This window comes from Sciurus carolinensis, chromosome 2, assembly GCF_902686445.1.
Source record: "Sciurus carolinensis chromosome 2, mSciCar1.2, whole genome shotgun sequence".
Taxonomy (NCBI): domain Eukaryota; kingdom Metazoa; phylum Chordata; class Mammalia; order Rodentia; family Sciuridae; genus Sciurus; species Sciurus carolinensis.
Genome location: NC_062214.1, coordinates 104,019,596 through 104,031,865, shown reverse-complemented (window position 1 = coordinate 104,031,865; position 12,270 = coordinate 104,019,596). Strand labels below are relative to the sequence as shown.

The 12,270-nt window shown below is 38.3% G+C and overlaps 1 protein-coding gene across 5 annotated transcripts in view; it reads left to right on the top strand.

Annotated features, from left to right (window-relative positions):
• The window catches only part of Galk2 (galactokinase 2), a 120,089-nt gene extending 109,445 nt beyond the window's left edge, over nucleotides 1–10,644 (top strand). For 3 of the 5 annotated variants that reach the window (XM_047538482.1, XM_047538485.1, XM_047538486.1), the window contains one exon: nucleotides 8,654–10,643. In XM_047538482.1, the coding sequence (XP_047394438.1) occupies nucleotides 8,654–8,861 (208 nt within the window). In that variant the 3' untranslated portion in view covers nucleotides 8,862–10,643. Of the gene's footprint in view, nucleotides 1–8,653 lie in introns of all 5 variants that reach the window. The other 2 variants (XM_047538484.1, XM_047538483.1) reach the window with 2 other exon arrangements.
• Nucleotides 10,645–12,270: the final 1,626 nt, after the last annotated feature.

Genomic DNA, 12,270 nt, shown 5'->3' with positions numbered 1-12,270 from the left:
AATAGTGTTCAAATCAGTGGGAAAAAAATGCAAGATTTTCATAATCTTTTACATGAAAGAAGATTCTTCTTTCCTTCCTATAAGGGTCCTCACGTAATATAGAGCCCAACCTTATTCCCTTATATATATCTATAGGATGAAAGCTTTGAGACCTAGCCTGATAGTTTTATGAGAGTCTTAGTTTGTAATCAGTGCTTTATGATGTTATAAGAAAGACTTTCCCTTCTTTGGACGATGCCACCTTTTGGGAAAGTAGCTTTTCTCAGACATGGGCTTTGTCATTACTTTCTCATGATATTTTAATTATTACACTGTTACTGTGCCAGAAACTCCTATTAGGTGTCCTAATTAAGTTTACTAGTTTTATTCAAAAGCAGGGAGACAGCCAAAAGAAGGTCTCAAGATTGATAGGAGCATGTGGGGAGATTGCTGAAAGACGGCCAGCATTTTCTGCTTTCTAGGTTTAGTTTAGGCAATTTGGGGAAATAAGGATTGAAGAAAGTGCAGTTTATAAATGGAGGATTGAAACAGAAGTGTAAAAAGGGAAATTCTTTCACCAAACCTGAAAACAACTTCCTTATAATTGTCAAAGAATTGTGATAATAGAGTGATCTCCTTTCCCCAGAGGGATCTTACTGACCTTGGGAGAACTGAAAGGGAAATTGGAAGAACTCTCAAATGTCTTGATGTTATTTCAGTGGGAGAAGATAATATAGAGCTGCATGCAATTAGTAATGGAAATATAATTAATCACTTGGCGCCTGTGGCTTGCTTCACTCATGCCATACTCCCAGCCTGAAAATTTTAAACCAAGTAGCTCTAGTGATCACAAATGGCATGTATAACCCAACTTGTTGAGAGACTTGCACCCAGCATTGATGAGAACCACTCTGCTGACGTCAGTATTTGCTCACTAATTGCCCTAAAGCCTTCCAGAGCTTGTTTCATTATAAGTGTTCTTTTCTGAAAATATCAAGGGCCCAGTAAATGGAAGGGACAGATATTGTTCAGTTCTGGAAATAAAAGGAAGTGAAATGATATGTGCAGAAATGAGGAAAGAAGTGGGATGATTTGACTCCTACCTGAAAAGCCATAGAGGAGCATTTGCTATTCTTCTGAAATTCTCTAACATGCTTTCTTTTCCTGGGATGGTCAGCCAGCACTTGCTTTTATGGAATGTACATTCTTGTGAGAAAAGAGAGAAATGACAGTTAACTGTAGTTTGTTAGTGATATGTGACTGTGAACAGAAATTAGGATAGAAACTGCTGGGTTGACTGGTTATTCTTTATATGGAATGGTTGAATAAAGCCTCTCTGAGGAAGTGACATTTAAGCAGAGACCTGAAGACATGAAGAAGTGAGGACAGCAAGTGAATAGGCCTGGAGGTGGGCATGTGGCCATGATGGGCAAGGCATAGTGAGAGCACCAGTATGGTGGAAGGCAGTAAAGGAAGGAAAGAGTAGCAGGTGAGGAAGTAGATAGGTGGTGGGGAGCCATACCCCATGGGCCTTATGAGGCTAGGCCAGGGAAGAACTCTAGCTTTGAGAAGAGAAAAGCAGCAGTGCAAGTGCTAAGTGATTCAGTGCTACCACATGCACTTTCAAGGAAGATTCTAGATAATTGCTGTATAGGAGAAACAGAGGAATCAAGATGACTCCTAGGTTTTTGCCTTGAGAAACATTTTTTGTTTCACTAAAAGCCACATCTTTGGCAGCCATTCTTCACAATTCTGGGTCAGGATTCATCTCATATTACCATCCTTTATTAGAGATCTGAGAAGGCACTAAGGGGTGAAGTGATTTGAACAAATTCCAAAATAAGTTAGTGGGAAAGACTGGCTCTCAGACCAGTGTTTTGCTGCTCCCGCCTCTCTACCACTTGGTTACATTCAAATGTGAACCTTCAAAACCTATTTTCTTGCCTCGTTTTGAAGCTGTATGATGGGAAGTCTTGGTTGTTATAGTTTCCAGCATTTGAATATTGAGCAAATCCATGCTGAGCAGAGAGGCAGGCAGTAGACTAGGTAAGACTGGACCATAACTGGACAGGTTGGGTTCTAACTTTGTTTCTTTTTATTCTGTGCCCTGTAACTTTAGACTGTTGCCTTGCTTTATGATCTCCCTTGTCTTTTTCTGTTCTAGCAATCTACAGGTCTACATTTTTAAAAATATGGTTCTAGTGAAAGACTTTGTGGCTATGTCTTAAATGGGTTTGGAAGTGCACCTTTTATTTATTTTAAAAATTTATTTGAGCAATTCCTTTTTAAATGGCAACTCAAGTGTTTCTGACTACATATTCCATCTGCTGTGTTGATTTTTGCTATTTCCACAATCCCACAGTGCTGGGGACTCAAACCCGGGCCTCCAGTATGACAGTCAGGCACTCTACGAGGTGGACTATATGGCCTACACTTGCTGTGTTGATTTTCTGAGGAAAAAATCAGCCGTGTCTCGAATAGAAGGAGCACCATTTCTTTTTTCATGGCAGACTTTCTTTGGAAGCCACTGACTAAGTATCAAAATGAGTTTATATTTATTCTAGGACCATATAGGTCTGAATTTCCCATATTGAAATATTATCTTCTGGCATAGTGAAGAAAATATCGACCAGAAGAGTTGTCTGGTCCTTTAAGTTTTTTAATTAATATTTTCTTTGCTGTTGCTGTGACTAGCACATAATATCTGGGAATATTCCAGCCAAATATTCCAGTGGGTATTAGTACTAAAGGTCCTAAGTAGCAGAACAAACTCGAAGGAAGAATTAAATAGACACAGTCATTGTTGCCTTTCCTCCCTGCAGTCTACACATGTTTTTTACATGGATATTTGTAGACCATGTGAAGTTGAAGTCTAATCTTCATCTCAAAAACTGGTACTTTCTTTTGTGGGGATATTTGAGAAGTGATAAGACAAGAAGGAAGGAGCTGTTCAGAAGACTGTAAAAGATGGTAATAAGATAAAGGATGGTTAAAAACTGGGGAAGACAGACGATGGAAGAGTAATAGGTAGTAAAAATGGGAAAGATTCAGAAGGACAGTGGAAACACTTAAGACCTAGTTCCTTCTGAGGCCCCATGAGTATTTCTGGGCCAGGAAGGGGAGATGTTGGATGTGCTGGAAAGGGCCCCAGCAAGGCCTGGTGTGGCCACTGGTGCCATAATCTCAACCTTGGATAGAACATCGTTTGGAGGATCACACCACCTCTAGACTTTCCTGACACCTTGACAAATGTTAACATCAGAAGTTGTGACTGAGGCTTGAGAGCCTGAGCCCCTGGTTGTCTTTGGAGATGAGAAGAGGGAGGAGGGAAGAGGAAATGGGTTCCAGGAGGAGCCCTGCCAAAGGTAATCTTTAGGTCACCCTCCCTGGGCCCACCTGCAGCACTTCATAAAATTCCTTTTGTGTTCTGAAAACTTTTTGGAAACTTTGCATGAAAAAAATAACTAACTGAATGATTGAATGAAGGACTTGAATACTTAAGACTACCCAAGATACTATATACACGTGAAAACCTTGCCTGATCTGACCTAGACCTATTTGAATAGGTGTCTGTAGGTAGTTACCCTATAGGACAATGTATAGGGCAAGCAATTTTATGACCCGATCAGAAAGGAGAGAGACAGAAAAAAAGTAAAAGAGATCACCAATGTTTGAGGGTTTTTCTTTTTCTAATGGAGCTATTTACTGCTCTTCAAGAGAAAATCCATTTAGAATCCAAAGAAAGGACCAGGGAGGAAGAAGGAAACTGCACTTACGTAGTTAAACTGTTTATTTTTTTATTAAATTAATGTTAGAACTTTAATTATGTGAAACAAAATGATGAAGGAAAAAGATGATGTTTTCCCAATTATAAAATATCTCTTTCAAATGAACAAAATGTAAATTTTTAAAAAATGGTTAAATTTTAAAGCAGACTTACTGAGGAGCACAGAACAATTTTGAAACCGAGTCAATTAAATGTGAGACAGCTCATTTGTTATCGGGTCCCTGATTTTACTTAAGAAAAAACAGTTAATGCCTTTTATTTCTGTTTTGACACTTGTTGAAACTAGAGACAATTCATTGCTGTACTATTGCCCAAACTGTTAAGAAAGATGAATGACAGATTTTAATGGATGAACAATAGGTACAAAGTTAATTTGCTTTGTCTTCCTCAGAAGTCTTTTCTTAACTTTATTCCATGGCTAAGCTTCTCAGCCTCTTGTGCCCATTCTCCTGACCAGGTCCAAATGGGGAAGAATGAAGTATGAATCCTAGTTATGTGCTCTTTAACCTGTAAATTTAGATCCTAATCTGCATACTCTACCAAGAAAAAGGAACAGTGACACTCTAGCTGTCCTTAGGAACTTTCTCTTTGGACTTCTGTGTTCTACTCTGTCTTTTACTCAAATCAAAGCAACTGTTCTTCAGTAGCCTTTAGTGGCTTACATTTCTAAATAGATTTGTATGCACATATTCTTATGCTTTATTTTTTGAGCAGTATTTGAAGACTGTGGTTTCTTGAATCTAAAACAATCTGAAAGTGCTGTTTCTTTTTTTGTTGGTGTTGTTCTAATTAGTTATACATGACAGTAGAATGCATTTTACACATCATACATAAATGGAGTATAACTTCTCATTCTTCTACCAGTTGTGTAATCATACATGCACATAGGGTAATAATGTCTGATTCATTCCACTGTCCTTCCCACCACCACACCCCCTCCCCTCCCTTCACTCCCCTCTGTCTAATCCAAAGTACCTCTGTTCTTCCCTAGCCCCTCCCTCCCATTGTGAATTAGCATCCACATATTGGAGAACACATTTTGCCTTTGGTTTTTGGGATTGGTTTATTTCACTTAGCGTGACATTCTCCAGCTCCATCCATTTACCGGCAAATGCTATTTCTTTCTTCTTTAAGGCTTAGTAACATTCCATTGTAACATTCCACATTTTCTTTATCCATTCATCTATTGAAGGGCATCTAGTTTGGTTCCATAGTTTAGCTATTGTGAAATGAGCTGCTCTAAACAACTCAATGTGGCTGTATCACTATAGTATGCTGATTTTAAGTCCTTTGGGTATAAACCAAAGAGTAGGATAGCTGGGTCAAATGGTGGTTCCATCCCAGGTTTTCTGAGGAATCTCCACACTGCTTTCCAGAGTGACTGCCCCAATTTGCATTCCCACCAGCAATGTATGAGTGTATTTTTAACCCCACATCCTAGCCAGTATTTATTGTTGCTTGTATTCTTGATAATTGCCATTCTAGCTGGAGTGAGGTAAAATCTCAGTGTAGTTTTGATTTGCATTTTCCTAATTAATAGAGATGTTGAACATTTTTTCATTTATTTGTTCATCAACTATATTTCTTCTTCTGTGAAGTGTTTGTTCAGTTCCTTAACCCATTTATTGAGTGGGTGAGTTGTTTTGGTGTTAAATTTTTTGAGTTCTTTATGTATTCTGAAGATTAATGCTCTATCTGAGGTGCAGGTGGTCAAGATTTTCTCCCATTCTGTGGGCTCTCTTTTCACATTCTTGATTGCTTCCTTTGCTGTGAAGATTGGAAAGTGCTGTTTCTTAACCTGACCAAAAATCATAGAAATTGTGCTAGAAGGTCTGTTTTCCTGAGGACTTGCCAGTTTTTGGAGAACAGAAACTAGAAGTCTTTCCATATGAAGAATATACTATTGCCTGTTTATATCTATATATAATATGTATTTTTATATTTTTAAACAAATAGCCCAGCATTTATTAGAACCTACCTAATGCCTGGAATTATGCTGAGCTGGGGTTAGAGTGATGGATATGCCCTGTCCTTAAATTCATCGTTTGCTAAAGTAATTTAATATCCATTTGTTTAATATGTAAATACTTACTTATTTTGAAATAAATGAAATTGATTGAAATGCAAAGCATGATGCCTTATTCCCCCCTTTCTAGTTTGTAGCACAGTTGGGTTTTTCTGGATTCCCTACATTTGTTCTTCGTTGCCCTGCGTCTTGCAACTTGGCTTTATGGTAAACCAGTTCGTTTAAAAGTTGGAAATTTTAGATAGGCTGTATTGGGTGCATGAATAATTATATGAACATTCTTTTTAGTAATAAAAGGATCAAAGGGAAATTCTTTTTAATCTACAGCCCTCATGGCCTTGGCATTTGTTATGTGAATCATGCTTTATAAGGCAGAGACTGCTTTGGTTGCTTTGTCAAGCCCTTTCCATCATTCCCACCCATCAGCATGATCATCAAAGTGGTATTTGGGGGATTTGGGATTGTTTTTCATAACTCTTGTATGGCCTATCTGATGTATAATAGCTCAGGTGATATATTTTTAATGTTTTGTTGTTCTAGAAAAAAATTTAAATGTGAAAAATTTATTAAATACCCTCAGCTCACCTACCTTTCTTTCTTAATTCAAAGCCTATATGGTTTTGTAACTTCGGGCCTCCCTTGGAATTTCAATGATATAGACTAATGGGCATGTTAAGCATTAGCGGGAAGCACTATAGATGGCTCCTTTCCACCTCAGGGTAGGTGCAGCTAGACAGGCTGCAGACTATTGCTAGGTAGCCTCTGGCTTGTGATCAGGAGTGCCATTGACTCAGGGGCAGAAGGCCATTCATAATAGCACTTATTCTTTATTTGGGAAATTTGAGCTCTGATAATTGGGACCATGTGGTTGATACCATCTAGACCCTTTTCCTCTGTGGTAGGCAAGGTGGTAACCGAATGGTTCTGTAGACTCAGAAGTGAAGGTGTTTACCTAGAAAGACTTCTAGCTAGGGCTGGGGATGTAGCTCAGTAGTAGAGCACTTGCTTCACATGTGTGCAGCCCTTGGTTCAACCCCTAGTACCCTTCCCCCACAAAATAATAATACATAGAAATAAAATAAGTCTTCTAGCTTTTGCTCTTTGGGCCTTCTGGCACAATTCCTATGGTTTTTGCAGCCAGATTAAAAACAATACTCTCAGTTTAAGTTCAATTTTTGAAACCACAGCTTTCAAAAACTGTTCAAATGAGAAAGTGTAAGGAAACATGCCTCAAAGTCTATTGAAGACCATTAAAGCCTTGGTGAATTGAGTTCAGCAAAATGGCATAGTTGGGGTCAGAAAATCGAGAGGGCATGTTGTCCTCTAGAGACCTTGCCATGGTTGACCAAAACACTAACATTTTAAGGTCTTTAGAGATGCTTCAGGGACACCTCAGTTTTTCCCAACGTCTTCTACATTGAGTTTTTGATGTGACTGTATGTGACTTTTTTGTTTGTTTGTTTTAAATCAACATACTGCAAATGGGCCCTTTGTCAGCCTAGGAAGTCAGAATCCAGAATTCCAGGGTCAAAGAAATTTTCAGTCTGGATGTTAGAGATTGGTCTCAGTTAAATTATTGGGCCATAAACTGAATGTTTGCAGGACAGAAAATTAGTAATCTTTCTTTCTTTTTAAGTATTATTTTTTCCCTAAACATCTATTTTCATCTGAAAAACATATTTTAATGAATAAAACATGATGAAAAGAAATCAATTGAGAAAATCATTGAGGGGGAAAATGAATTACTGCTGTGCAGTAATTCTGATGTCCTAGAGGTGGGGTAATCTATTGATATTTTCCAGGAAGTAAAATAGCTCATTTAGATGGAAAAAAGAGACAGAATTGTGCTAAGTTAATTATGGAGTTTTTAATCTGTGACTAATTTGGAGTAAATTATATTAGGAAGAATAAATTGAAAGTATATGTTAACTTTTATTGTCAAGATAAATTGCATCTTTTAAAGTTGTGAGATCCTTGTGCTTTGTGTAAGGTCTTTCACTTTAGTTCAATTTGAGGTTTGAAACTGTACCTGGTTGATGGTAACGAAAATTGCCTTTTGCTGTGTGGTAGTTTATATAGTCATTTCTATCCTAATCAGACACATCTCATCTGATGGCAAATTCTTAGTTCAGTTGTCAGACCAGCTCCAGAAGGTGTGGGAAAATGGTGTGGATATGCACAGGCACCATTTTCTGTGTGGAAAGATTGTATAATTTTCCATTAGAGATCAAACCAGCCAACCAATCAATCTAGAGTTCAGTGATGAGTTCTGTGTTGATAGATTTGTGTAGAACATGTCTAGTCTATCAATTCTAAGGGTCTGATTCTTTTCTTTTTTTTTTTCTCCAGTGCTGGGAATTGAACCTAGGGCCTCACATATGCTAGGGAAGTGGAGTTATGTCTCCAGCCCCAGGAGTCTGATTCTCCTATGTTGAATAGCAAAGCCTTAAGAGTACAATTGAAGTAAACAGTTCTGACTTGTATAAGACTGTGCACATTTGATTTTGACCTGCCTTCCCTGGTAGTGACCTTCTGATTCATTATGTCAACCATGCTGATTGCCTGTCTTCTTTTTACTCACTTTTCCCGTTTTACCTATAGGCTTGCACACACATTGTTAGGTGGCTACTTTATGAACTCAAGACTCCAGTGGGCTATTCTTACAGTCTTCTGAAACAGTATAAATTTTTCAGTGTCCTAATATTTCTTAATTAATGTCCTAAAACTTTTGGCAGTACCCCGCAAGCTCCCCATTATTCCCTCCTCAGAACTTGGATTGTGTGTTTTGTAAGCATCAAACAGTGATGAAAATCACTGTTTTCATTTATATGTGCTAATCTTTTTCTTTCTCACTCTTTTAGGAAGTCTGGGGCTCCTGGGTCACGACTGACTGGAGCTGGATGGGGAGGCTGCACGGTATCAATAGTGCCTGCTGACAAGTTGCCCAGCTTCCTAGCAAACGTGCAGGAGGCTTATTACCAGAGGAGCGATCGCAGCTTAGCCCCAGAGAAGCAGAGTTTGTTTGCTACCAAACCTGGAGGCGGAGCTTTGGTTTTCCTTGAGGCCTAAACAATGTAAAATAACTCAGAGAAACTATTTAGGGCATTTAAGAACTGGCAGGACTTCCTATGCCACAGTAAATTAATCCTCTTTCTGTTTTATATTATGATGAATGCTTGCTATTATCAAGATGTATTTCCAAAGAAATGGTTCAAATCTCTCTATACTTCATAATGATTATTTTTCCATTTTAAAATATTTTTTTAACCAGTAAAAACCAAGATTGTGCTTGGACAGATCTTTTATGAATGATTTACTAAAATTTATTGGTTTGAAGATTTTAAAGATGAATGGTGAAACACACTGTTAATACATGGGTTGGACTTGAATTAAACACACCACTAAAATTAAACTGATACAATTGAATCCTGTGCATTATTCTTAAATGAAGTTCTTTTCTGTTCTCCATAAGCGTCTTTCCTCAAAGGTGTAGTCTTCTGTTGATGATGATGATGATGATGATGATGATAGTGATGCCACCAATTCTCCCTCAATTTTAGCCTCAGCATCCTATGAAAATAATACATGGTTAAGGATTCACAGATTTTCCTGGACATTCTTTACTCAAATGTGATTTTGTTCCATTCTGATTTCTGACTTGAAAAGAAGAAATCCTGCCATCACTAAGTGGTCTAGAAATTATGAAAGATATCAAACTTGTCTGGAAAGGATAAGGCTGGGACCACTGGAAAAAAGCTTTATGAAGAAAATGAAGTTTGACCCTAATGAATGAGTAGAGTTGGAAAGCTAGGGAGTATGTGTTGCAGATCAACATGGCATAGTGTAACCTGCAGACACGGGGTGGGCGGAATGCTCAGTGGGAGTGAAGGGTTTGTTTGGGGATGTACTGAAGAATAATATTGGCTGTAGTGGCTGGAACCAGCTTTTGAAAAGCTCCAAATCCAGGCAGAATTTAGATCAGAGTTGCAAGCAGGCAGCCCACAGGCCACATCTGGTCTTCAAATGTAGTTTGGCCCACTGCATGTTTAAAACTTTGGGGATTAAATCAAGAGATTTTATAAAGAACTTGGATTACCAGTGGGAGATTGATAACACTTGGGCCTCCATTCCTGCAGGGCAACAGTGAGTGAGGGCTGAGGCAGCACCGCCTTGCTGGGTGAGGCACAGCCCCCCTGTGCTGGTTTCCCTCCTGCTCAGACCATTCACCATTTACCTTTCCACAGGCACTTGCTCCTTACCAGCACATATGCACTGTTATTTTCTTATATAAGTATTTCTCTGTGCCCATATCTGTCAGTAATAGGAAAGACAGACGAAGAAAAATGGGAGAAAGATTTTTTGTGTGTGTGTGGGAGTAAAGCCTCATTCCATCCGTTTAATATAAAACATGCAACTGTTTCATTTATTTTCTATCACTTTATTGTCCCAAGTAAAAATTTGATTATTTGAACCATTTTTGACCCATTATACTGGTCACCAATGGGATTGCTCTAGATTTAGTGGAAACCTGATATGGTGAAAATAGGGCTCTGTTCCATTCCTGTCCTCAGATTGTCCAACTTTCTGATTTCTTGTACAAGGGTCTCTGTGTTTTGGAAAAAGTCCCTTCACACTTAACAGAATCTCCCAGAAGGGAAGGAGGAGCAGATGAGGAGGGGTCAAGGAAAACAAAAAAGATGGAGGAGTCTCCTTCTTTTCTTTCCTCCTACATATGACTCCTTTTTAGAACCTTATCACATTCTGCCTTATGTTTGTGTTAACTGAGGGCAGGGGCCTTTCATTTAATGTGGCAGTTGTCAACCAATTTGCCTTTGTTGGATTACTAATGAAAAATAAAATATAATTTCAAACACCAATAATTTTCTATTACTTTGTAATTCATACTGCACTCAAGAGATTTTTAGTTGCATAAATTGTCCCTGATCAGAAGCAAGGAATGGTGAAAGCAGCATGAGATTTCCCTAAATGTGTAAAATAGAGACTATCTTACATGTGCATATGAATGATTAAATAACAGGAGTGTGATCTGTTCTGCCTCTGTAACTGGAGTGTGACTGTAAATTGCTTAGGAAATATTGTCAGGTCTGTAGAAGAGGAAATAGAGAATTCTTGGTTATTTTCAGGAAGAAAACATACCAGATCATGTAGGAACTTCTCCAAATCCTTCTTAACTTCTAAAGGTTCCTTGACAGCCTTTTTTTTGAGTCTATGGAATAAGGAAAATCAGTAACCATACTAATTGTCTTTATACTATCTAATAGCCAACATTTATCAAGAGTTTAATATGCTGTGCATTTGTTAAGCACTTTACATATATTAATTCAGTTATCCTTATGACAATTTTATGAAGTAAGAACTACTTTTATCCTATTTTATCATTGAAGAAATGGGTTGAGATAGGTAAAGTAACCCCAGTTCCCCCATATTCATAGAGCTAGAAATTAGATGATGTGGACCCAAGCACTCAGGCCCAGTTCCAACCACTGTGTGACTTTCCTTCTAGCAGTGGAGCACCCTCTTCAGGCAGATGGTACACACAGCATTACCTTCCTTAACTGAACCCACCAGGCTCAGCTTGAACTTTAAGGAGTGAAGGTGGGAAGAGAAGAGTAAGAGAACTCTCAAGGGAAGAATGTGAGCAAGAAAAAAAGAGAAATGGAAAAGTCAAGGGTGCTTACTGGACTAAGTTCACTGAGGGTAGGGGTCTAGGAATATATCATGGTTTCTGTCACCAAGTATTCATCTGAGAAATATTTATGAAGGCGTTGAATGGTTCAATTCAGGAGGCAGTAGGAACCCTTCCAGAAATCTTAGAGTGAGGGGAAAAGCAGAGGTAGGCCAGGAAAGGAAAAGTAGGGACTTGGGACAAAAGTGAAACATTAAGAGAACATGTAAGAGAAACAGATGAGACAAAGAGTGAAAAGGGCATATAAGGTTATTAATTTCACTACAATTTTCATGTGAAACACTTTAAAATATTTTTCTATAAAACTGGTAGGAGGTACAGTTTTTTGACAATTCAAGATACACTTTTCTGAAATAAAGTTTGGTTAGCTATCCTCTAGCAAGGCAAGTTCTAGGTTTCTTCATTGTTTAGGGTAAACCTAAGAACACAGCATGGCCACCTAGCTAGAGGACTTGCACTAGTACTCTGTGACTGAATAACCACCCCACCGCACCCTGCATTGTCTATCTCTGCCTACTTAATCTCCTCAACCTGGGTTTTCTTCTCAGTTATTACCTTCTTAGTCTCTCATCTGTCTTTCTCTGCATGTCTCAAATCTGACTTTTACAGTTCATAATTCTAGTTAGACATACTCCTAAATATCTCTGCTGCCTTTCTCATTGATACCCTCTTAGAATCTCCTTGGGTTCCAAGTTATTCTCTGACTCAGTTTCATCTGACTTTGTGAAAATCAACTCACTTTTCCAACTCTTTAAAATTACTGTCCTCTCT